The 27,799-nt window shown below is 34.5% G+C and overlaps 1 protein-coding gene across 8 annotated transcripts in view; it reads right to left on the bottom strand.

The window, feature by feature from the left end:
• Positions 1 to 27,799, bottom strand: part of Krt95d (phosphofurin acidic cluster sorting protein KrT95D) — a 184,606-nt gene that overhangs the window by 29,156 nt on the left and 127,651 nt on the right. For 4 of the 8 annotated variants that reach the window (XM_072020924.1, XM_072020926.1, XM_072020930.1 and 1 more), the window contains exons 2-3: positions 8,669 to 8,737; positions 286 to 589 (exon numbers count right to left, since the gene is read on the bottom strand). In XM_072020924.1, the coding sequence (XP_071877025.1) occupies positions 286 to 589; positions 8,669 to 8,737 (373 nt within the window). The remainder of the gene's footprint in view (positions 1 to 285; positions 590 to 8,668; positions 8,738 to 27,799) is intronic. The other 4 variants (XM_072020928.1, XM_072020929.1, XM_072020932.1 and 1 more) reach the window with 1 other exon arrangement.

Below are 27,799 nucleotides of genomic sequence, written 5' to 3'. Positions count from 1 at the left end.
TTGAACGTAAATGATACCAGTCTCGATTTCAAAGACACACGAGAACTTGCCCGGCTCGTCACAAGGAATCAGTGAGAGAAAAAGCAAAACATAGGTCGTCACAGCCGACACGAGACGATCAAACAAAGGAAATTTCAAACGACCAAAGTAATTTTCTTCTCGCTGATAGGAAGGTCGTCGTTGTGACGAATATTCTTCTGTATCTTCTATTTATCGTATGCTCGTGTATTTATCAAATAGAACGTGCTTATCGAATGCAGTTGTAGATTGAAAATTGCTTTTTACCTGAGCCATATTGATAACTCCCTCGGCTAGTGTCTTGTACCCGAGCATCGTGCGATTTTTATAGCGTTTTCTCCTCTGCAGTTGTATTAGCAGCTTGTTGCCGTCCCTCTTGAGGAAATGCGGATACTGAAGCGCGAATTGCAGCTCCAGCTCGGTGTCCAACATGCCACCGGTTGGGATGGCCATCTCGTTGGAGCGCAACGTCCTCTTTGAGCTCTGCATCTTCACCGCGATGCTAATCGACGTTAAATCGGAGCCTAATGGCCGTAGAATCACCAGCCGCGTCAAGGTCAACGAGCATAGCCTAAACAAATTGCAAGAGAAATATTCGCGTTAGATTTTGCAAATAGTTGATAATAAATATATATATATTTTTTTTCTTAACTAATTAAAAAGCCAAGAATTGAAATAAAATATTGGGCTGGCAACTAAGTGATTGCGGATTTTGACATTGATGGTAATGACAAAATCCGCAATCACTTAGTTGCCAGCCCAATATTAGAATTTCACTCGTTCGCTATGGAAGTATTTGCATGGAAATTTAGTTTGGGATTTCAGTACGCTAACTTTTGCCAGGCACATGAAAAGCACGAAAGTTTCTAGCGAAAGTTTTGTCGAGCTAAGCGTAAGGCGTGTACGCAAAATTTTGTTTACGTACACGCGAGCAATCTTGTCGCGGAAACTGTGTGTTCATGGCACGTGTTGCGTGCGCATAAAAAGAGCGCCAACTTCACGAACGGCCGAGTAGAATAAATAACGAACATTGTAATTATCAAATTATCGATTATTAATAACGTTAGAAGATGTGTATCGTAACGTCACCTCTGTAGAAATCAACTCTGTAGAGCCAATAAACATTAATCAATTGTTTCTTGGCTTTTTTTTATGCCATCTGCCCAAAACGAATGGAACGAATGAGTGTTCTTTACAACTGAGACGAAAGGTGGCACTAACGTGCTTCACATCTACACATACGCTTTCCTCTTTTATGAATTTGGCCTAGATCGATGCACAAGTTTTCTTTCGCTGTTGAAAAAGTTGTTCCTCGTCGCTGGACAGCGTTTTCTGCCAGCACTCGTCAATTATCGACGATTACGACGTAATTAGCAACGTAATTGCAACACTTTACATTAGCTTCCATCGCTTAATTACACACCTGATTTATGTGAACTGCGAAAATGAAGTTTGTCAGTATAAAAAGAGAAGATAAATTAGTATAAAAACAGAAGCTAGTACGTGTAAGTTTTAGAAATATATTTTTAATAGAAAAGAGTAATGACATTTGAAAAACAAACTAATTTAATTTACGTAATTTTACACCTGATTTATATAAATCGCGAAAATGAAGTTTGTTTGAATGACGTTTCAAAGATAAAAATAATTTATTCCATATTGGTGTCGCTGTCCTAATTCAAAACACTCGATCTTTTCTTTTTAAAATTGCTACGAACGTATCATCTTCGTCGCTTGAAATATTTGCAAATTCGACGTCATTTTCGTCCTCCATCTTTATTTCCTCACACGATTCCTTCTCAATCTTTTCTTTCACCAAGTTTCCCTAAATTTGCTGATATTGTCGTTACGACACTTCATTGAATCTTGTCGAAATTTTAAGGTTCGTTGGACGTTTCCACTTTTAAATAAAAGAAAAATATATTTTCTGCAATTTACCACGTAAGGAACAGACTCGCGTAAATTGAGCATCGGTTACATCTTAACACTTTACTGACCGCTAGTGGTTCAACAGCATACGCACATCCGACCGGCAACCCAGGCGCAGATTCTCCCTGGCGCCGCCTCTGTTTCGGTTTAGACTCTCCAATACCATTCTTTTCGTTCATCGCGAATGATAAGTTTTTTAAATTGGTTTAAAACTGTGGGAGCTTACAAAGCAACGCAACTGACGCAACTGAGCAATGTATCTTAATATTAAATAACAAATTACTGCTCAAATAATGAGAAAGACAAAGTCGATTAATAGGTTATCGGTCGGTAAACATTGGCAACAAAAAACTGATTAATCGCTATCGGTCGGTAAAGTGTTAATTCATATTGTGCGCTTCAAACCATAAAATACCATAAACACCATTATCGTTGTAAGATAAGTAGAAAATAAACCGGAATAACCTAATTTGCAGATAATTGTCAATCACGAACCTTCGATACGATAAACTAAATACGAAAATCTGCTCGTAACAAATCGGTGAAATTTATCGGCTAATAAAAGATATTCAACGAGCCAAATCGGCAATATTTTATTGGAATATCGCAGCCTATCGGTAGACATTTGACGCTGTTCGACGAGATTTATGGTGGTCGACAGGGGCTCGTTTCGAAGTGTTACAAGTGGACAGTTTTATTGCTATCGGTAATCGAGGTCGCGCAGCATATTTAGAATGATTGATGGAAGTCGTGAGATTTGTAAAGAAAATGTAGGATAAGAGGTTCTTCGTCAGAAAGTTTCAAACTTTCGCTCAACTTCTTGCTGCTTTGTGATAGTTGCAACACAGTTGCAAGTGGTTCAAGTGCGAGATTGTGCTAGTAGCACACCTGACTAGCTGCTAAGTGTTTTTCCTTCGATTTTCATATACAGGGTGTTCGTTATTAGCTGGACATTTTTCTCGAGAACGATAGACGTGTATGTGTAATGTAAGTGTTCTTGTAAAATAAGTATAACGTTTTTTGTGTGAAAGTAAGAAAAAACGTAGAATAAAACTTGTTCGTCCGAGGCTGAAGATAAAGTTTATAAAAAACAAAGTTCGAATGTGTTTAATTAAAAATCGGGCTGGCACAAGCGGCAAATTTTCAAAATTTATTTTATCTCGGAAACCAAGCGTCTGGAAAATTAAAATATACTCGTAAACTTTGCGAAATGAAGAAATGGCGACATTTTCTGCTACGACGAATATACTCGTCATGCGCATAAAGCGATTACAATTCGCTGTTTAAGTTGCAATTTTAATAAAAACTAAAATATATTCGTAAACTTTAACATGTTTTTTTATTATTTACAGGCCGAGGTGAAATAAAACGATCAAATAAAAACATATAAATAATTATTATGAAAAAATTGTACATATAATATGAAACAAAGTATTTCTTCATTCCTTTGTTTTCTGCGAAAAAATGATTAAGGCAGAAATATTCGCGTGATTAGAAATCTTGTTATATTTATTATACGTAGTACTATTATATATTATTATTCATTATTTATTATATAATATTATACGTAACATTTATGTATCTACAAAGAGCTGTGTATGCGTGTGAGAGGAAAAACAAAACAATAAAAATTTATTAATAGAAATATAAAAATAGAAATTTATTAATAGAAATTTATTTAACAGAAATATAAATTTACGTGAAAAGGATTACAACTTTTAATTCAACTTTTCCCTCCTATTCCACATACTTTTTAAATTATTTATAACATGAAAAGTCAAGATTTCTTCGGTGTAGAGTTTTCACCCCTAGGACCGTTCCACTGCTCACGGAAAATTGTTTCCTTTTTAGCATCTCATGAGCTACATTTGCCAAGTTTCAAACTTTCCTCAATTCTCCAGTTGCCAAACCTTCCCCTTACCAGTTAAAAAGTTCTCCACTCAAATAGCCCAAGAAGCTTCACGATGCACGTTATTATCCAGCAAACCAAAGCTCGGGAAAAGTAAAAAAAAAAAGCTCGATCAATAACCTAAAAAGGAACTTTCCCTGGAAACAATGAGAAAATTTCTTCGGATGAGAAAAATTCAACGATATAATCCACGTAATTTCCATCGGTGAAACTTGGGAAGGCGGATCGAAGATTGAGAAAGAAAGCCCTGAGCTATGAGATAATTTGTATCGAAAACGAGTGGAGGATCTCGCGGAGGCTGGTGCTGAGCGTTTGCTTTGCGGAAACGAGCGAGTCCGCTGGGCTCGTGAAACCAGGCCGAATTGAAGCTCGAAGCAAAAACGCTGCTGCACAATGCTATCGATCAGACGCTACGTAGACAAAGAGATAATAATCACGTCGGTTTGAAGACGTCAACCGCGTATACGTTGCCATGTACAATAATATGAAATATGGATACGTACGATACGACCAACGTGGAACGCGTCCTTGCAGTATCTTTGTCATCGAAGACGCGTTAGTTGGAGGCGACGGCCTTTGACACGAGATCGCTAGAGTGTCTGACGTTTTAATTGCTTTGGCTGGCAAGAATTAGGTTAGGTTCAAGCAGAAGCGTTCGCGATAACGAGGGCAATGTTTCGACGTTGACTACGATGGACGAGAAATTACGACGTTTTGGCCCTTGACGACGAGCTTGTTCGTCGAGCTTAACGAAAGCAAAGTAACAGTTTGGTAATGAGATGGTAATACATAGTAGGTACTGTACTGCAGTAGGTAGATAGGTAGTATAGTTGTTAAAGAAATTTAAGAGATTATCTAATATTTGTATCACTATTTTGTAATTACGTGTAATTATTTTGTAATTATGTTTTAATAGATGAAGTGGATCATTTGAGATTTTGTTTATTGTAATAGGTAGATATGTAATGCAATTATTATACAAATTTAGGGGACTATTTATTTGCATAACTATCTTGCACTCTAATTATAGTATTTAATAGGTGAAGTGGGTCATTTTCAATTTTGTTTATTATAGTAAACAGATATGTAATGCAATTATTATACAAATTTAGGGGACCATTTATTTGCATAACTATCTTGCAGTCTAATTATAGTATTTAATAGAAAGTGGATCATTTGAGATTTTGTTTATTGTAGTAGGTAGATATGTAATGCAATTATTATACAAATTTAGGGGACTATTTATTTGCATAACTATCTTGCAGTCTAATTATAGTATTTAATAGAAAGTGGATCATTTGAGATTTTGTTTATTGTAGTAGGTAGATATGCAATGCAATTATTATACAAATTTAAGGGACCATTTATTTGCATAATTATCTAGCAGTCTAATTATAATATTTAACAAGTGAAGTGGATCATTTTCAATTGTGTTTATTATAGTAAGTAGATATGTAATGCAATTATTATACAAATTTAAGAGACCATTTATTTGCATAACTATCTTGCAGTCTAATTATAGTATTTAATAGAAAGTGGATCATTTGAGATTTTGTTTATTGTAGTAAGAAGATATGCAATGCAATTATTATACAAATTTAAGAGACCATTTATTTGCATAATTATCTAGCAGTCTAATTATAATATTTAACAAGTGAAGTGGATCATTTGAGATTTTGTTTATTATAGTAAGTAGATATGTAATGCAATTATTATACAAATTTAAGAGACTATTTATTTGCATAACTATCTTGCAGTCTAATTATAGTATTTAATAGGTGAAGTGGGTCATTTTCAATTGTGTTTATTATAGTAAGTAGATATGTAATGCAATTATTATACAAATTTAAGAGACCATTTATTTGCATAACTATTTTGCAGTCTAATTATAGTATTTAATAGAAAGTGGGTCATTTTTGATTTTGTTTATTGTAGTAAGTAAATATGTAATTCAATTATTATACAAATTTAAGGGACCATTTATTTGCATAATTATTTTGCAGTCTAATTATAGTATTTAATAGATGAAGTGAATCATTTGAGATTTTGTTTATTGTAGTAGGTAGATATGTAATGCAATTATTATACAAATTTAAGGGACTATTTATTTGCATAATTATGCAGTCTAATTGCAATATTTAGTGGATGATGTGGATCATTTTCGATTTTATTTACTATAGTAAATAGATTACAACAGAACAGTACAATAAATGAAAATATGTATCTGTATTTTGTATTGTATATGTATCTTACTGTATTTTGTATCGTACATGTTTCTTACTGTATTTTGTATTGTATATGTATCTTACTGTATTTTGTATTGTATATGTATCTTACTGTATTTTGCATTGTATATGTATCTTACTGTATTTTGTATTGTACATGTTTCTTACTGTATTTTGTATTGTACATGTTCCTTACTGTATTTTGTATTGTATATGTATCTTACTGTATTTTGTATTGTATATGTATCTTACTGTATTTTGTATTGTATCTCATTTATTTCATGTATCATATACATGTACATGTATTGTATTTTAAACATTCATATTGCAATTATTACAGAAGCAATTATGTTGCTTCTGATGATTTCTGCTCTTCTGATGATTTCTACCGTCTCCGCGATTTATTGTATGATTATGGCAAGCTACATAGTACGATGTATAAAACATTAAAGAAAATCTTGTAACGATGTACAATTGACAATATATGCAATTTTCACGTGTAAATTATGTAAATCTCATACGACTAATTATTAATTAAAACTAATAAAAGAGAAACAAAATTACATTAATAAAAATATGTATCTGTATTTTGTATTGTATATGTATCTTACTGTATTTTGTATTGTATCTTACTTATTTCATGTATATGTATATGTACATGTATAGTATTTTAAAAATCCATAGTGCAGTTACTATAAAATAAATTACGTTGTTTGTGACGCTATTGCCTGATGGTATACGCTATTTGTCTCTGCCTTTCTCATTGTTTCTTTCGTCTACGCCATTTACTGTATAGTTATAGCAGTCACAGTGTACAAAATGTGGAAGAAAATGGCACGTGGAAGCGATTCCAGTTGGACAAATAAATCCGAGGACACGTAAAAGAGGCGGCATAATACGATGCAGAGTAACTTTCGTTGAAAAAAAAAAGCCGAAAATTGAAGGTACGAGTTGGCATTTGGAAGATCGTGGCTCGGGAGAAAACACGAATCGAACAAGTGAACAAGGAAATTGCTACGAAAATAGAACGATTTGCACACTGAAAAATAAATTTCTCGATATATAGAATATATTCACGAGGGAGGAAATCAATAGCGTGGAATGTTATCCTCTTTCCTGAAAAAGCATTTCCCCTTCACTGGAAATAACTAATGTGATGTTCTAATAATTAACGTCTATCTGTTTTACGTTCAATTTTGCAAAGAAATAATTCGCACTTACTAACATCAGATAATTCTTATACTTTTAGCATCGCGAAAATCGTATGCGATTTTTATTGGGTTGGCAACTAAGTGATTGCGGATCTTGCCGTACCATCTAATGACAAAATCCGCAATAACTTAGTTGCCAACCCAATGAAATATTCCAATAGTTTCTGACATTTTGTAAGGAAATAATTAGATGCGCAATATTTTTTCTTTTGTATTATTTTATTGAATTGTGTGTGATCCATTTTGCAGTAATAAAACAAATTTTTGTATATTATTATTAGTATTATTTGTAATTCTGATAATATTATATTATTTTATAGCAATAAATTAAATTGGATGGTACATAATTCGATAAAATAATAAAAGAGAAAATATGGTGCATCTACGTTGGCAACTAAGTGATGGCGGATTTTGTCACTAGGTGGTAAGACAAAATCCGCAACCATTTAATTGCCAACCCAATAGATCAAACCAAAAGTTTCTGACATTTTATAAAAAAATAATTAGATGCGCAATATTTTTTCTTTTTTTATTATTTTATTGAATTTTGTGTGATCCATTTTGCAACAATAGGACAAATTGTTTAATATTATTATTACTATTATTATATTATTTTTAGTATTATTTGCAATTCTCATTATATTATATTGTATTTTATATTATTTTGTAGCGATAAAATAAAATGGATGGTACACAATTCAATAAAATAATAAAAGAGAAAATATGGTGCATCTACGTTGGCAACTAAGTGATGGCGGATTTTGTCACTAGGTGGTACGACAAAATCCACAACCATTTAATTGCCAACCCAATAGATCAACCCAAAAGTTTCTGACATTTTATAAAAAAATAATTAGATGCGCAATATTTTTTCTTTTTTTATTATTTTATTGAATTTTGTGTGATCCATTTTGCAACAATAGGACAAATTGTTTAATATTATTATTAGTATTATTATATTATTTTTAGTATTATTTGTAATTCTCATTATATTATATTGTATTTTATATTATTTTGTAGCGATAAAATAAAATGGATGATACACAATTCGATAAAATAATAAAAGAGAAAATATGGTGCATCTACGTTGGCAACTACGTTGTCATTAGGTGGTACGACGAAACCCACGATCACTTAGTTGCCAACCCAATATTTCCTAATAAAACGAAAGAGATTTTTGGCACTAGCTCGATAAATAAAATGCGGGACATGAAACGGCGAACAGCGAGCAGTTCTCAGTGGAATTTACTTTCGTGATGTATGCAGACGTAAAACGGAAAAGTCTAAAATGGTATCATTTGCTCGGACGTAATACATAGTTACAGTTATAGCTAAAAACTACCGACGTTCAATCGATATTCCATTTCTTGGCTTACCATTTGCAGTTCTTTGCTACTTTTCCGCGCATTATGCGAACGCTTGATCTCTTCGTTTCTTCCATAATTCTGCAAACCAATAGCACTTGAACAGATCTATTCATTCTTCGTGTTACACTAGATACAATTTTATGTTTGCTTATACTTTTTCTTTTTTCTTTTTTTATTACGTAAAAGTATCGTAAAATGCGAGAAACAGAATTTACAAAACGTACGTACATCTGGAGATAAGAAGCTGGTGAATTTTGAAAACTCAACATGTCGACAAGAATTACCAATCACTGGAAAATAAAAATTCTAATGGAAACTTGTGCGTGAAATGAATAACTAGCCAAGGAATTAAACAAAAGAAAAGAACATAATTTAATGAGAAATTGAAAAGATTGGCAAAAGTAAAATATTACTATATGCAGTGCAGAAAATAATAATAAGCCAAGTCTCGTCGAATCATTGTATTCTACAAGATTGTACCGATTTCCTTTCTTAACTCTCGGTTGCCTTTATGGATCATAATGACCCATAGCTTTCCTTTGGAAAAAGACATCTTCAAGATGTGACACTTGCAATGATACTATTGTACAATTTACTGTTAATTTGAATTGATATTTCTTTTGTATTATTTTATTGAAAATTGCCTTATTGAAGATTGCCTTTATGGATCATAGTAACCCATAGCCTTCTTTTGGAAAAAAACATCTTCAAGATGTGACACTTGCAATGATACTATTGCACAATCTACTGTTAATTTGAATTGATATTTCTTTTGTATTATTTTATTGAAAGTTGCATTTTATGGAAGGTTGCCTTTATGGATCATAGTGACCCATAGCTTTCCTTTGGAAAAAGACATCTTCAAGATGTGACACTTGCAATGATACTACTGCACAATCTACTGTTAATTTGAATTAATATTTCTTTTGTATTATTTTATTGAAAATTGCCTTATTGAAGATTGCCTTTATGGATCATAGTAACCCATAGCCTTCTTTTGGAAAAAAACATCTTCAAGATGTGACATTTGCAATGACACTATTGCACAATGTACTGTTAATTTGAATTATTTTTTTGTATAATATCTGATGATTACACTACTAAGAATCCTGTCAGTTTGAGTCTGGTAACTCTTTGAGGTTAGTGATGGGTATGACCCAAGTGTCACAAATGTGCATTTTATTTTTTTGTAAATTTTACTGATAGAAATCATTATTACAGTTTAAAAAATTAAAATCTACATATATAATTAAAATAAAAATTGTTTGCACCTGTGTGTCTAATGAATTGATTTTTCCATATAATTGCACTCTTCTTATTCAAAAACTGTTCTTCCTCAACATGTCAAATAAACATTTTTTCAAGAACGCGCACTAAGAAACTATCCCCCCTGCCCCCCAAAGTTGCACATTTAAAAAGCAATAAATTTGAAAATTCTAGCGAGAAATGTCGAAACACAAGAGTGTTACAACAATTTCTCATAAAAATGATTTTCCTCGAAACTTACAGTTTCAAATATTTCCCTTTTTTTTTCGGAAACGACGTCACTTGCTTCCTTAGACTTTCGTTTTTGTCAAAACATATTCCAGGATATTGGAACCGTATTCTCAAATTTCCTTTGATCCGATATCGCCGCTATCCTTTCAACAGCAGCTGCTTGGAAATCGAACAGTGGGTCAGATTGACCCGGCGAAGCGAGCGTGGCAACCGAGGGCTAATAAAACCCGTGAAAACTAAACCGGCAAAATAGCGAAATCACCTTCCGATAAGAAATTCAACACGACACCTCTGGTCTCTCTTCCTGTTTAACCCAACCGCCCAAAAAACAAACAAAAACAATAGAATATCAATCTTACACTCAACTGTCTAAATTTCCAACAAAACAATTGCACCTGCAAACCCGTCGAATTCGATCTCACACTGTCCCAAATCCAACGCACCACACACCTCTTCCTAAACGCTTTTTCGATTCTCGTTGCTGAGAATTAGAGAAACGACGCTGCGAAACACCGAACCAGCTTCTTTAGACGTCGCGGTTAGGTTAGGTAGCCTCCCGAGGTCCGCGTGGATCAGCCACAGTCGACTGTGCAAACGGCGAAAACCATAGAAAACGAAGCGCAATTGTGCAGGAACAAGCCCGTTTGCTACACGCGAGGCGGCAAGGTGGTTATTTTTATTTATGGAAAGCTTCCCTCTTCGGTTCGGGGGCGAGCTCGCTAACTATAGCTTCACGGCGCTATAACTACAGGTGGTGTTTCAGTTTCGCTATACGTGTTCGCCTGGTGAGCCAAGCTACCATACACGACGATGGTGGTCGGTGAGCCGGCGACAGACTGCGGATCATTTCTTTTTTCCACCTACCAACCGCCCACGACGGGTCGTCGGTGGAGGAATAAATAGGAACCGGGGGCAGCAGACGCGGTGCAACAGAAATGATTCATCTGTCGAAGAATCGATAAACGAGTGGTAAGGTTGTGTCGCCGTTGTAGGTAAATTAGCCGCGCACAGAGGAGCACGTACGGTAGAAAGGCAATTTTACGCGGTTCTATTCGATTCTTTGTGTTTCTTATTTTTTTTTTTTTTTTTCTTTTTAATTTCCATGGCTAGTTTTATAATTTTATTTTAAAATTCCTACCTCCTGGTGATAACAAGAGGAATAATATAACGAATAATAATAATGGAATTGTATAATAGTAGAGGAACAATATAATGAATTTTCTGTGCTTCTATTTACTTTGAATGAAAATAATTTTGTATCGTTTGCTATACCAAAGCGTGGAAGTGTCCTACGATCTGTTTACCGAAGCCGAATGAATTGTTGCTTTGCTTTATCAATATGACGCGATAATCTCATATATTAATAAACATTGAGAAATTGATTAAATTGGATAACATAAGAATTTACATAAAATTAGACGAATAAAAGAAATAACAGTAAATGTACAATTTTACATTAAACATTGAAATCGGCCATTTGGTAATGTTAGCGTTAAGACTGAGAAAAGACATGTAATTGTATTTATTGGGTTGGCAACTGAGTGATTGCGGATTTTGTCATTAGGTGGCACGACAAAATCCGCAATCACTTAGTTGCCAACCCAGTAGTTTCCTTGTTTTCTGCAACTTGATACGTGTGTTTTAACAAACGTTAGAAGTTCTGTAGACTTGTGTCTTTTTAGCAGGCAATTTTTGTAATACAACAAGGAAGCAAAAAGCATTTTTGACTGAATGAGGTTGTATCGTGTTCGTGATTTGATCAATTACGAAAATCGTAAATGACAATTTCCTTAATTTTCAGATATTCTGCTCGTTGTTATTTCGTATCGTAGAGCTCAACTTAGTGTCACCTTAAAATACTCGTCGGATAATGAAGAATTTCAGCGTATAGTTCTCTTTCTTTCCGCTTTATATAAACGTCCGTTTCCTTTATATAAAAATCGTTATCGTTTTCCAATTCTGAGATTCTTCTTTTATCTATTTTTATCCATTTATTTATAAAATAGCGCCAATCTCGGAACTAATTCGAAATACAGAATCATTATCAGTCTATTTATTAATAACTTATATCACTGACGTTAACCAGAAGTCATCCGTCGGTAAACAATTTCACTTTCGCTGGTCGAAGCAATTGATTAATAACTACTAACGATAAAAGTAGAATTTTCGCTCTTGAGAAACGATACCTTCGACAGCAACGCAAATATTTCGTAAAAATACCAATGAAAATATCAACATTTTATCGACCGCTACCGATTCAACAGCACGTCCGGCGCTGGCTCTGTTTCGGTTTGGACTCTCCAATACCATTCTTTTCGTTCATCGCGAACGGTAAGTTTTTCAAATTGGTATAAAACTGTGGAAGCTTATAAAGCAACGCAACTGACACACCTGAGCAATGTATCTTAGTACTAAATAACAAATTACTGTTCAAATAATGAGAAAGATTGTCAGCGACAAAAAGCCCATTAATAGGCTATCGGTCAGTAAGCATCGGCGACAAAAAGCCGATTAACAGGCTATCGATCGGTAAATGTTGGCGATATAAAACTGATTAATCGGCTATCGGTCAGTAAAGCGTTAATAAAACAATTTGTACAATCGTTGATCTCTAGATGACACGCGTAAGTTACGAGGAACAAATGAACAACCTCCCACGCCATTGAAAAAACGACAAAACTTCGCTGGTCAACCAATAGGATAAATGGAATTGCTCCGCTTTTATAATTCTTGTACAAATTGAGGAAATTTAAAACGATATAATTTCAATTCTCCTCGAGCCAAATTAAATTCTCTTTACTCGATGAAGCTCTGACTGTTGATGAACGTTCAATCTGTGGCTTATTGGACGAACGAACAACACCTTTCGTTGTTTCTTTAGACAGAATGAAGAAATGTAAAACGATATAATCTCGATTCTCTTTGCATCGAATCAAGTGATCCTTTGTTCGCTCAAGATCTCAGTTGTACGATCTGACGATCGTTAAACAAATGAACAGCATCCTTCAGATGCTTTATGCTCTTACCGCGGCTCTAAAACAGTCGGTTGTTTGTAACAGCGATAACAAAGTAGAATTTGTGTCTTGATGAAGCGATTCTTGGAAGGTTTGTCGGTCTCTTCGGTTCGAGGATAAAAATAAATGAAACGTGTAAAAAATATCGTTTAAAGGTAAAGTAAAACGTGCTAAGAAAACCGTGTAAATATGAATAAAACGTGGTAAAAAAAGAGTCGCATAACTTTAACCAAGACGTGTGAAAGCTAGTAATACGTGTTAAAAGGTAATTGTAAAAGTGAATCATGTAGAAAGATTCCCAGGTGCAATTAAAATTTCCATGCTAATTTCATAGCAAACTATAATTTCCTTTTCGATAAAAGCCGAAACAAGGTGGAATTGAATTTTTTTGAAAAATCAAGTTACCCCACTTTCGTGATTAACGGTTCACGTATTCTACTTTAAATTAGTCGTTTACTTTTTACCTGGCTGCTACGTGTATTGTAATATCGTATTATATATAATGTAATATTATATTATACAAATAATATATACGATATTATATATTATTAGTACTTTTGTTTTATTTTAAGTTTACATTATATATTTATACTGTAATTATATATATATATATATATTATTATATTATATTATACAACGTACTGTTATATAATATTTAATTTCAATTTTTATATTTAATTATACGTATATTTATATATTAAATATATAATATTACATATAGCATAATATATTAGTAGTATTTTTGTTCTATTTTACGTTTACTTTATATATTTATATTGTTGTTATATATATTTATATTATATTACACAATGTATTATATTTTATTTAATTTATAATATTTAATTTGTAATATTAATTATATAATATTGAATTTCAATTTATATATTTAATTACACGCATATTTATATTTTAAATATATAATGTTACATATAGCACAATATATCACTACATGTGCCACAATATAAATAATTCATGTACATATACGTATAATGGTATAGGATGTATATATGATAATACAATATTATATTATACAAATAATATATATGATATTATATATTACTAGTACTTTTGTTTCATTTTACGTTTATATTATATACTTATACTGTTGTTATATATATTTATATTATATTACACGATGTTTTATATTTTATTTAATTTGTAATATTAATTATATAATATTGAATTTCAATTTATATATTTAATTACACGCATATTTATATATTAAATATATAATGTTACATACAGCATAATATATCACTATATGTACCACAATATAAATAATTCATGTACATATACGTATAATGGTATACGATGGTCATTGGAACAGAATTCTGTTTAAATTTGTGATTATCACTGAATTTCTAAGGACTGCAAATGAATATCTTTACATTTCGTGTCCCTTCTGTTCAAGGAACAAGTGTTCCAAGGGTATTGTGAATTGCTGATAATATTTCCTATTTTTTATTCGCCCCCTATTGTGTCGGACAAAAGCCTAGAGTAAGAGAGAAATGTGGAGATCGAGAAAAGAGATACGGTACGACGGTTGGACGTGGATTGTGGACATAATAGACTGACTATGACGCCGAGGAGAAATGGCGTCGCTTGCTATGTACCGTATTTTTCCCCTTTTTCTTAAAACGTATTTGTGCGATAAAACATTACTCGAACAAATTGTTGGTAAAACAAATTGTTTGCAGAGTATATCTTTGAATTATGAAAACATGTAATTTCCAAAGAATTTAATATAATTTAAAACGTTTATGCGTATCAAGATCATAAAACACGAATGTATCATATTATAGATATGCATCATAACGAGCATAAAATAATTCTTCGAAGTATACGAGTGTACATATTATGTACACAAGTATAGTAACATTAAAATTACTATTTTTCTAACCTTATTCCAATTAGCCACACGTAGTGGTATTAATTTCGAGAAGATTTACATATACGTGTTTTTTATATTTTTTATGACAATTTCTTCATTTGCAATTCCATTCTACTGGCGATTCTATATGCATATTCTATACGTGCATAAATTTAAATAAAATTTCATGGATATAGAATACTCGACTAATAACTCTCTGTGTATGTGTAATGTATATTATTTATTATAATTATATACATACAGGAAATATCGAGCAGACGAGATAATATTCCGAATTTATTTTATTTTTTATTTAATGCTTACTTTTCGACAACTCTATGTACACGCACATCTACAATAGTAATAGCGTATAATATCTTCACTTAGAGTATTACCCCCTCTACATTTCCTATTATATACATTTTGTAGAAATAAAATGTCATTTTCTTAAAACTTCCACGAACAAATGAAAATATTAATCTAGAAATGTGTTTTAAACTCCGTGCAATGAAATTAAGCTCTTTACCTACTACGATAGACGTACACGTGTATACAGAGCACGTGTAAATGTGTTAATTTGCAGATACGAAATATATCTGAACGTATCGCGTATTAAATTACTCAACGTGCTATTCGTTTGTGCAAGAAGGCGCAGTGCAATTCTACGAATCACACGGTGTCAGCACACGAACGCATTGAATTCACCCTCTTTTCATGCCATTCATTATGCAATACCGCACTTTCTTGCCCCTCTTGGCAATTTTCTATTATTAAAACGAATCGATCGCAATCGTCTATCGCTTGGAAGAAAACCACGTATCCACGCTGATATCGATGTTTTGCTGTCGAACCAGCCAGTCCATATACCGAAACACATACATAGGTGCTCGGTCGTTTTCGTATTTTCGTGTCGCGACTCGCTCTTTATCGTGCGATCTTTTACGCGTGTTTTCTCCTTTTTAATTCTTACAGGTTCAAGCTTTTTAATTTACAACCCGATCCAACAAACGCTTTTCAGCTTAATCGCTGTTCCAATAATATTTCACCACCCCTTACAATTCGACACGACGATTTTCTAACCTCACTTTGAAGCTTCTTTACTTTTTGTTTTATTTTACTTTGCTTCGAAAGTTTCCGCTCAGAAATCGTAATTTTTCGAAGCATTGAGAGCCCCGTAGGATAAAACGCGATGAAATTACTGTGCTAGAAATATATGATCGAACGATCTGCTGAGTTTCGAATTAACTGCAAAGGTACGTGATGGCTATAACGCGCAATAAATTATGTGTGTGCAATTATTATTTTAGTTAGATTACGAGGCACTGATTTCGTGAATGCAATATCGTATTAAGATCGTCGCATTTGCTTTTCTCTTTCGTGCTGACAACGCCTCACGTGTCAACGCCAACTTATTTCTCGAAAAAATTGCTCTCGATAAAATCGGCGTGAATCATCGATGATTCATACGCGCTACAAGAAAGCACGTTGGACGAGTGTGTATCTGTCAGGCATAAAAAATGTATGACATAGGACAGGAAAAATTGAAGAATTGTTCAAGTATCAAGCGAAACTGTTTCCTTTGTTAAAGATAATAATGTGATTTATGTTACTGAGCGTAATATCAATAAAAATATCAGACGTGTAGCTAATGTGCAGTACACCAAACAATTCCAAAGATTAATTACGGGTTTTCACGCGATTCGTATTAAATTATCTTCTTACGAATTACAAATATCGATGACACATTTAAAACATCGAAACGTTGAAACATTATTTGAGCGACGTATTTGCTTCTCGAACATATTCCGAAATAATTAATCGATTCAAAAAAACAATTTTAAAGAGAGTTATTTCTACAGCCAAATAAAACAGAATTCTTTACAATTTAATAATTTAGAGTCAGAATAAGAATTAGAATAGAATTTAATTTCTTTACTTGAACAAACGTTTCCTGAAATAATTTCTCGTTCTGCTATAACAACCGTGTCAGAAATCCGCATTTCCCCGCGATACCTAACCTACACAATTCCACGCATTTGTTATTCCAGGATAATTGAAACGAGAACAATTAACGTTGCCTCGCAAAACAATCTTTATCGTTTGCAACTGAAACGCGCGTGAAGCACGGCTGTTCCAATATTATTTCCAAGCGTGAAAATAAAGAAATTGCAAATAAATTCCTCGAACTGTCTCGTGCTCGATGCAACGTATACCGCGCGAGACAACAAATCAACTACATTCGCTGGAAGAAAGAAAGAACTCGCGTAAACATCCGCAATCTACTGCTAATTAAAACCTTCCTTTGTCCGCTTTCGCAACTCGCAGCGATTTTGTTAACCAATTTTCCTCGCACAACTATGCATCCGCATAAACATCCGCAGTCCACAAATCATTAGACGCAGCGACGCGAGGTAAACGAACCAGCCAACCTGTCAAGAAATCCAGGCGAACGCGTCAAGCTCGTGACAGATGTGCGGCAACCAGTTGAAACTATCGTGAAACTTGCGCCAAACTTTCAACTGGCCGTGTCACGAACTAGCGTGGCCGAGGTAAGTAACCTGACCATGGTATCGACGAGTGTGTAACGAGCGCACGAGGCTCGTGTGTATACGCTGTACACACGACGAGATGGGTAAGCGTCGATAAATAGCGGTGCGATTATTACAGCGAGGATCGATCGAGCTACGTCGATTTGGGGCGCGACGTTCGCGCGCATCAACGACGAGCAAAACGCTAATGATATTTCGAACGTCCATGCTTTTTCATCAAATATCGAATATTAATCAAGTATGTTAAATATGAATATTAAATATGTTTAATGACACCGTGTATTATGCGCTGCGGTACCACGATGCTGTCGAACGAAATTTTCAGTTGATATCAGACGAGTCAACAATACACTGTTTGATCGCGCTGTTTAGATTTTGTGTCGATAAGTCCGGGCAATGACAGAACCCGCAATTATTTAGTTGCCAACCCAATATACATATTCTGACAAATCTTCGCAACAATAGCTGTAATATAAAAAAGTATAGGATGTTGAACACAAATTTTCAAGACTGGCCGCCATTAACATGGTTAATAGTTTAAATCTTCCGACATTGAGCAAAGGAGAGACGATATAAGACGTAACCTTAATTAATAAAATAGCTAAATGTGCATTGTTGATTGATAAAAATAATGATAAGAATTCGTCTGTTGTTTTGCACGAAATAAATTAAAGAAACTGTAGTCGCATAAATCGTATTGGACAATCGCGTAAACTCTTGTCACACGAGCATGGAAATTCTCTTATAGTGTTAGTATTATAGTGTTAGTCTGTAGTGTATTAATTATTCAAATGTACCGCCCTCACTAACGTGCATCATTCCAACTCGTAAGTTAACGAAATCAGACGCGTTCTCGTGGCATCGACCAGCGTCGCGTCGTGTCATGGCAAGAGAGACCATACAGTACGGCATACACACACGGTTTGCGTGTGTCACATGAATCACTGAACGCTGTCGGCTGATGAATGAGCTCCTCGTCAAGTAGCCCTCCTCGTCCAACTCTCCACTCATCTCCTCGGCTGACTATCCGCCACCCCCGCCGCCTGCGGCCAGAAGCGGCTGGCCACGCGATTCGCGTACGCATCTTGACCTCGCTACACCCTTGTTGCTTTTCAACCACGTCTCGACCAAGTACGTAATCCGCGCACTTACGATACTATATATATATATATATGTAGTTTTTCTTCTTTTTCAATTGTTTTCTCCTTTTCTTTTTCTTTTTTTTTATAAGTTTAAAGCTACACGCACGTTTCAAAGTGTCGGCGACTACGATAAGAGTAGTTAGCGAAAAATACAGTTACCTATGGTCGGTAAAAATCGATATGTCCGAGGAATCAGTAAGGTTAGAATCTTTTTGCGAAGACTTGCACAGAGTCGCAAGGATTCGAGTTTCGAAGGGTGTCTAGTAAATTAGTAGCGTGTTTGGAAGATCTGTGCTCTTTTCGTAGCGTCGTTGTTTCGTATTTGTTTCAAGTCGCTTGTTATCTATAACAGGTAAATCGACATGTATCGGTAAGGCTAGAGATGATCATTGATAGACAAAAGGTATTGAAATCGCGAGGAAGAATTGTTATTTTGCTGTTTGAAGTACCGATAGAGGAGAGAGAAAAGAAAATAGAGTTACTTTACATGTTTGATATATCGAACAAAGTATATTTACGTTGTATACGAAAGAGAAGCGTAAAGAAATGTTTAATTCATATTACACGCAGAATTGTCTGTACTATTTTACTATTCCAAGTATCTTGTAAGAGATAATCTAAGCAACGTTAAAAGTCACGGTATATGTTGATTATAATCTTTCTCAGAACGTTTTCTATTCGATTCTTTGGAACGTACGCGTCGTGCGACAGAAAACTGACGCTTCGACGTGGCGGAAAACGATCACAAAGTGGTGGCGCGATTTTTTGAACTACAATAGTCTTACTACAAACAAGTACAACACACTGAAGTCTATCTAAGAGCTAACTTTTCACACTTTGACGTGCGTTTGCTTCGACGTGAGGCAACGGGGCGGCGTGTTGAATTCAGCCACGCGTTGCAAATGCTTTTGCAAATACCCGGTGCAAAATATGAATATCGACATGGGGTAACAAGCGCGTGGAAACTAAGCCAACGACGAGCGATCGTGCGCGAACATTTGTCGATAAATATTCATGGAAATTAGCGAGCATCGGAAAGACAAAAGACGAAACCCTACGATTCGATGACCTGGCTTTCCAGAGAAAAGCTGAAAATTAACGTCGACGCGAAACTGGCGAGCAGGACTGCGCCGATTCCCTGCATTTCAATATTTTACACTTGCCATTTGTAAAATATTGATATCGCGCTTGTTCACCTGTCGTTTCAGGTAAAACTGAAAATGTAGAATAATTGCTGCTAATAAATAAAAAATAATAATATTACCATAGGCTTTCACGAAAGTTCCTTTCGACATTTTTTTTTCTTATATTATTTTATCGAATGACGTATGATACATTTCGTAGTAATGAAACAAAATAATACAAAAGAACAAATGCGCGCCTATTATTTTCCTACAAAACAAAAGAAACTTTTCCGACAATGTAACAATTCCAAATGAATTTTCAACTGTTCAGGTTATTTCATATTGATTGTTGCTAATTACTGACCATTATTTGTTATTTTAGATAAACTCCCACGCAAGTTTGTGGAACTTTCCAAATACGTGTGCGATATGCATTTACGAGGTAGATAACAAACCACACGTGTATCTATGCACATTGCGTTTGCTATGCGCCGAGTGGAATAGCTGATGGGACGAGGAATACTTAAAAATGCATAAAAATTGGATAATCTGGATGCATCGTAGGTCATGCGAGAAGAGATGGATTCGTGTCGTGCGGCCGATAATTGTTTCGCGTATAATTTCATTGTGAAATAGTAATCGGACACGACATATAGTTTAGCGCAATTCCATTAGGATCGATCGTTGCACCGTGCATATGTAATTCGATTATGACGTGGCTAATAATCTCTCGTGGACAGAGTTGTACGAATTCTGCGAATTCTGTCGCCACGAGTTACTTATTCTATAAGATCGTATGGTGAAATTGTGAGGATGTTCTTTATTGCAGAATTCTATCTGTTCCGTTACCGACATCGTATTACGCGTTCAACTTACCATACAAGATAAAAGATTAGTATTCATATTTAATCAGCCACCTTAACGGTTATTATCGATGTGACCAGAAGTTGCAGTATAGGAATCTATAGATAAGTTTGACTGATTTTCGTTACCGACAAACATTATGAGTAAGATAATTTTCTTTTTGGTTACCGGTAATCGTTACATGTGAAAGAATTTTTTTTTTGGTTACTGGTAACCATTCTATGTGAGAGAATTTTTCTTGTTACCAATAATCGTTATTCGCTACGGAATGTTTTTTTTTTTTTTGGTTATGTATAACCATAACGTATAGGAGAATATTGTTTGGTCGTCGATAACCATTATACATGACAAGATTTTTCCTTGGCCATCAATGACCATCGTAACCAGAATTTCGTTTGAGCACCAACAACCGTTATCTGTGGCAGAATTCTTTTTCGTTACCAATAATCATTATCTGTGACAGAATTCTTTTTGGTCATCAATAACCGTTACTTGCAACGGAATATTTTTTTTTGGTTATGGGTAACCATTACGTACACGAGAATTTTTGTTTGGTTGTCGATAACCATTATACATGACAAAACTTTTCCTTGACCATCAGTGACCATCGTAAACAGAATTTCGTTTGAGCACCAAAAACTGTTATCTGTGGCAGAATTCTTTTTCGTCATCAATAACCACTTAATCAGGCACCCTAACTGTTATAATTAACGTGACAAGAAGTTGCAGTGTAGGAATTAGTAGATAAGACTAACTGATTTTGGTTACTGATAACCATTATCAGCAAGATAATTTTGTTTTTGGTTACCGGTAACCACTACATTATTGAGAGAAGTTTTTTTGATTACTGATAACCATTCTATATAATAAATTTTTTTGGTTGCCGATAACCATTATCGACGAGAAACTTTTTTTTACTAGTTGCCCGTAACTATTATGTACACGAGAATTTTTGTTTGGTCGTCGATAACCATTATCCATGACAAAATTTTTCCTTGGTCACGAATAACCATTATTCGTGATAGAATTTTATTTTGTCACCAATACTCATTTTTTTTGACAGAATTCTGTTTGCATACCAATAATTGTAGTTCACGATGGAATGTTTTCTTTTTTTGGTTATGGATAACCATTAAGTATACGAGAATATTCTTTTGTTGTCGATAACCATAATCCATGACAAAATTTTTCCTTGGTCACCAATAACCATTATTCGTGATAGAATTTTTTTCATCATCAATAATCAGTTTTTGACAGAATTTGTTTGGTCACCAATAAGCGTTATTCACAACGGAATGTTTTCCTTTTTTTTGGTTATGGATAACCACTAAGTATACGAGAATATTACTTGGTCGTCGATAACCATAATCCATAACAAAATTTTTCCTTGGTCACCAATAACCATGATTCGTGACAGAATTTTTTTCATCATCAATAATCAGTTTTTGACAGAATTTGTTTGGTCACCAATAAGCGTTATTCACAACGGAATGTTTTCCTTTTTTTTGGTTATGGATAACCACTAAGTATACCAGAATATTGTTTCGTTGTCGATAACCATAATCCATGACAACATTTTTCCTTGGTCACCAATAACCATTATTCGTGACAGAATTTTTTTCATCATCAATAATCAGTTTTTGACAGAATTTTGTTTGGTCACCAATAAGCGTTATTCACAACGGAATGTTTTCTTTATTTCTTATGGATAACCATTAAGTATACGAGAATATTGCTCGGTCGTCGATAACCATTATCCAGGACGAAATTAATTTTTGTCACTTTCGAGTATCATCAATTTTGTATTAACATTGCTGATAATCAGCACCCGGATGAAGTAGCTTAAGAAATAACTCTCGATGACCTGCGTGCGAGGTCCTCTCGTCTACATCTTGTCATCTGCAATGTTAACAAAAACTGACGATAATCAAAAGTTACCAAAGAAAAGTTTCGTCATCGACTATAGTTATCAATGATAAAAAAAAAAAAAGAAATAATATTTGGTTATAGACAACCAAAAAATAATCCTCTCGCCTATGATGCTTATCCGAAAGCAAACGAATATTCTCTTATCTGTAATAGTCATCGGGAAGCATAAAAAAATTTCTCTCGATACAAAAATTATCTTTCGATCATTTACAACGATTATGCGTACCGACAATGCTTAACACATTCTTTCTTTTTAATTATTCACTTTTCCAAAAAATTCATCAACATTTAATAATCACTGTCTTTCTACTTAAACGAAAAATTTAAGGATTCTTTTCATAAAAATTTCAGGGATAACAAAAATCTTTCGACCCTGCATTTAATACACAAAAATAACATTTGCAATTTCGTTTTCTATCTTGTTCGCCTTAGCAGCTTCGTTACGCTTGCAGACACACAAAAAAAAGAAAAAAGAAAAAAAATGTTACTCGGTTTAGAATAGCGCGATTAGCGAGTTAGCTAGCGTTTAATATTTCAACTCGGCGTTGAGATTCGACATTAAGAAACGACTATTTGTCACGCAGTGCGCATCCAAATTACCTCGTTTTCTTCGTACGTCGACCTCCCGTTTTATTTTTGAAATTGACAAGTTCATAAAGAGGATCATGGGTAAATTTAGCGTTCGAATGCAAAAAGGAGGGCAAGTGTAGCAAATTAGTAGCTCTGCTGTTCGCTGGAATTTTCGTTAACTACGTTCGTGTCCTATCTGTTTCATCGTTAGTCTCGCTGATCGACGATCTATGGAAACTCGCTACAGTTTGCACGATAAGCTTATCGTCGCTGGTTTTCCGTGCAAGAAAACGAGACCGTGGGAAAATGCGAACAATGGTTTGCTCGTGTGTAAAAAAAAAAAAAAAATGCTAAGCTTCCATGTGGCTCATAATTTTAACACTGTGTCACACTAAGCTGATTTCCTATTTGCCATGTTCCGCCCGGTATACGGTGCATTATTTGCATATTTTGATTAAAACTTAGGTTGGCTGGTTTCTCTACAAAGATTGACACGCTGTGACGTGCAACGAACGACCGTGTGATTCTCGTCAATCGAAGAATATTAATCGACCTATTTTTGTATCTGGCGAGCAGCATTTCGCAAGTGGTTTTTCGGTTTTCCCGCTGTCTTTCATTCGGTTCATGTGGAACCCATTTTCCCACCTTCTGTATCTTTCCCATGGCTTTCAAACGTACGGAGACGGCTTCTCGCGTCACGTTTAATTGATCAGCGAGTTGTTGTTGCGTTTGAGCGTCATCATCATCCAACGATGCTTGCAATTCTCTGTCTTGAAACTTTTTCGATGGTCTTCCACGTTCTTCGTTCCTCGCGTCAAAATTGCCACTTGTGAATTTTTTAAACCACTCAAAGCACTGTGATTTACCAAGAGCATGCTCACGGTAAGCTTCGACAAGCATTCGATGCGATTCTGCAGCAGTTTTCTTCAAATGGTAACAGAAAATCAATGCTGTCCGCAAATCGTAGTTTCCAGGCACAAAATTCCACATGTTCAACGCTATTACAAACTATGCTGTTGTATGAAACTTGTATTGTTCCGAGTTGAAAATGTTTGTGAGATGTCAACAAAGACTTTTGGCGTCAATGACGCAGTTTAGTGATAACTACATTATCAGCTAGGGTCATCTATAGGCAAATTCCGGTTTCATACTTACAGACCTGATACATCTTTTGTTTAAATTTAATATTTTGTAAAACGAACGTTTGCTTTCATCAATCGTGCAATATTCATTGACCTAGTTCGTTTGAACGTTCGAACGCTTGAAAAAGAATCGTGAATTTTTAGCGTCGCCGCGAATTCGCTAGTTTCCTGAGCAGAACACGACGAAAAAATATCATCGTGAAAAATATCGTCGTAAATTTACGGAATCAATGATCCCATGCACGTTCCACGTACGTACGTTTAATGCCGTTACATCGACAGGACCACGTTCCTATCTTGGTCGCATGTTCCACTAATCCGCTTTGATACTGTCACGGATACTCCGCGCGCATAGTCCTCTAGAGATAACGCGATTTTAGCGTCGCGCTGCATCGATTTTTCTTCACGTTTTTACACGGCGAAACGAATGCCTGGGTCGTTTCGCGTGTATTTTGCTTCTTCTTTTTTTTTTTTTTTTTTGCTTCTGTTCTTTAGCAGTAGAAGTAGCAAGTATAATTTTTAATAACATAAGCATGCACGTTGTGCGATTGTTTCCAAGTAGATTAGAAATAAAGTCTTGAAATTGACTCTGAAATACTGGAAAAGTATTTGCCTGTGTATGTATTAGGTCGTCTAAAAAGTGTTTTTCGTTTTGTAAGGAAGTGACAGATGCACAACATTTTTTGTTTTTCATTATTTTATTGAATTATGTACGACTCATTTTGTAGAAATAGAACAATAAAAATATCGGCAGTAGAATAACATGGAGATTGTCGGGCGAGGATGATGTCAAAGGATGTCCGATTTGCATGAAATTGCATAGTTGCACAACAGAGATACGAGCGAGGAAAATCGTATTGCAAACTTGGACTATGGCAGTTGCACGCGTAAAGCTCGCTGTAATCGCACGCTGATTTCCGATTGACCGGTCCGATTGGTGCAACTGCACAGAGCTGTCAGAAAAGAGAGAAAGCTTTACTGTTTTCTGTGACCAGTACAATAGCGAATATTGTTTTTTTCGTGTTTGCAATAGTTTTCGAAGAACAAAGGCTGCCTTCGATTTTTTCGATAGAACGCTGTATATTTGTGCAAGCGCGTGTGCAAATACAATGACTGTTGAGGTCGTACAAGGTGCATAACGAAAGAATTATTTCGAATATTGCGTGTCGATGCTACTCTATTAAAAAAAAATCGGAGGGCGTCGTTGTTTCTTGAAAAATATTGTGAATTTGAAAAAATTATATACGTCACTTTATTGGTCAGAGAAAACTGTAAAACTTTTCCCTCTTTCATTTTTCCCCTAATATGTACCATTTACGAGAAAAACGCTGGCTAATAATGGTGCGTACACCCCGTATGTGATTACAGCGAAGGGGCACTCGTGTGCTGCGAAACTTACATCAAGGGAATTTATAGTAAAGACGTAAATGTTGATGAATTGATGAGTGGAATTGGAGCAGTTTGATATATCGAGTAAGATTTTGAATGTGAGTCGCAGTTTCTGAAAAGTTGAATTTTATAGTGGAAGAGAAAATTATAACTACGTCTTGTAATGTGGGAATAATTTAAAAATTGTTTCCAACGTTAGACAACGAATAACAGCGGAGAAGAGCGTTCATGTTTCATGTTTCAAAACTGGTAAAAAGCACTTTTTCGAGGCGAAAGCTCAACGCATTGGTAATGTTGCGCGTAGAAATGGATATTTTAAAAGCTCTCTGTTACGAGGACAAAATGTTATTAAATATTATCTACTGCTTCGTTACTAGCTACTATTGTGAAAATTAGAAAACCAATATTTCTAATTTCTTCAAATAATTTGATATTGATTTCGTAATTTCATTTTATATTTTTCCTTCGTCCCAAGCTAATGATACGAATTCAGACAAATTTCAAAATCGTGATATTTCTTCCCTCAACTTTCATTTGCACATCTGGGGCCCGGAAAACTCTAGACACGGCCCTGCGTAGGAGGCCACCGCGTGTTATGTAAATCGATCACATAATTAAGGGATTTCGGGGCAAATTATCGCGAGTCATCGACAGTGTGGGCATAATCATTATCGGATACGTCGGATACAGGTGCAATCAAACGCATCGACTAGATAGCGGCGCTCCGTGAACGTACGCTGTTGCTGACAGCACTTGTTCACTTGACAAATGTTTTAGGATAAGTACCTTTGGACACTTGGAACATGTTCAAACAGTTAACAGGTCCGGTGTTTGATCAGATTTTCAGATTATCAGTGAAAGTGACAGACCATCGAGTTAGGGTCACGTTTCGATTTTCGAAAAAAAATTCTCTTCTTTAAGTACGACACTGTAATAATTGTCAATTGTTTCTGATCAATCAGATTATTATTTCTGCTGCGATCTGTGAATTTTTTTATATTTCCATTTCCTCTTCGTTTCAACCAAGTGAAGAGCTTTTAAAGTTTTAGGAATATTTTTGAACATAATATCGAGACGAATTCTTTTTTTATTTGCCTCGAATTTAGAAAATTTTCTAACGACCAAAAACTGTGCAAAAAATGTGAAAAATTGAAAATTGAATGTTTATACTTGTAATAACAAATTGGAGTCGATAGAAAATTACTCGGTAAGATAGAATTAAATTTATAAATAAATAAATAAAAAAATATAAATATAAATAAATAAATTTGATTTGTTTGTTATTCATGAGCAATAACGAGAGATTATTTAAAAGCTTTCTACCTCGCGATCTGATATTTTTAGATGGGTAGAGAAAAGGGGAGAATTCATTTTTTTTTCTTTTTATAGATATTATTTATATTTGATTCGAATATCGCTCTTGCCTCTAATATCTTATCAGAAATCTTATGGGGGATAAGATTAACTGTAACTGTAACAGCGCAGCGTAGAAGAAAAGTCCCTCGATGGGAGTTGAAGAGGCTATCGATGGTCTCATGTTATGTTAGGTCTCATGAATGCTCTTTTTACAGTGCTGTATTTGACTAGACATTCCAATTGGGTGTTCTTATCTGAGATATATCCCAGAACCTGTAATTTATCCACGAATGAGCAACTTATGATAGAGGAGATGGACGAATGAAGAAATAAACGAATAAGAAATTCGAATGGAATAATAACTAAACTAAAAATGGATAAGAATTGGATGAACGAGTAAATGAATAAGAAATTCGAATGGAATAATAACTAAACTAATAATGGATAAGAATTGGATGAACGAATAAATCAATGAGAAATTCGAATAGAATAAAAAGTAAATGAATAATGGATAAGAATTGGGTAGAAGAATAAACAAATAAGAAATTCAAATGGCATAATAACTAAACTAAAAATGGATAAGAATTGGATAAGTGAGTAAACGAATAAAAAAACTCGAATGGAATAATAACTAAACTAAAAATGGATAAGAATTGGATGAACGAGTAAATGAATGAGAAATTCGAATCGAATA

The sequence above is a fragment of the Bombus fervidus genome, chromosome 18, assembly GCF_041682495.2.
Source record: "Bombus fervidus isolate BK054 chromosome 18, iyBomFerv1, whole genome shotgun sequence".
In the NCBI taxonomy this organism is placed as follows: domain Eukaryota; kingdom Metazoa; phylum Arthropoda; class Insecta; order Hymenoptera; family Apidae; genus Bombus; species Bombus fervidus.
Note: the sequence above shows the minus strand (reverse complement) of the source record. Positions and strands in the feature narration are given on the sequence as shown.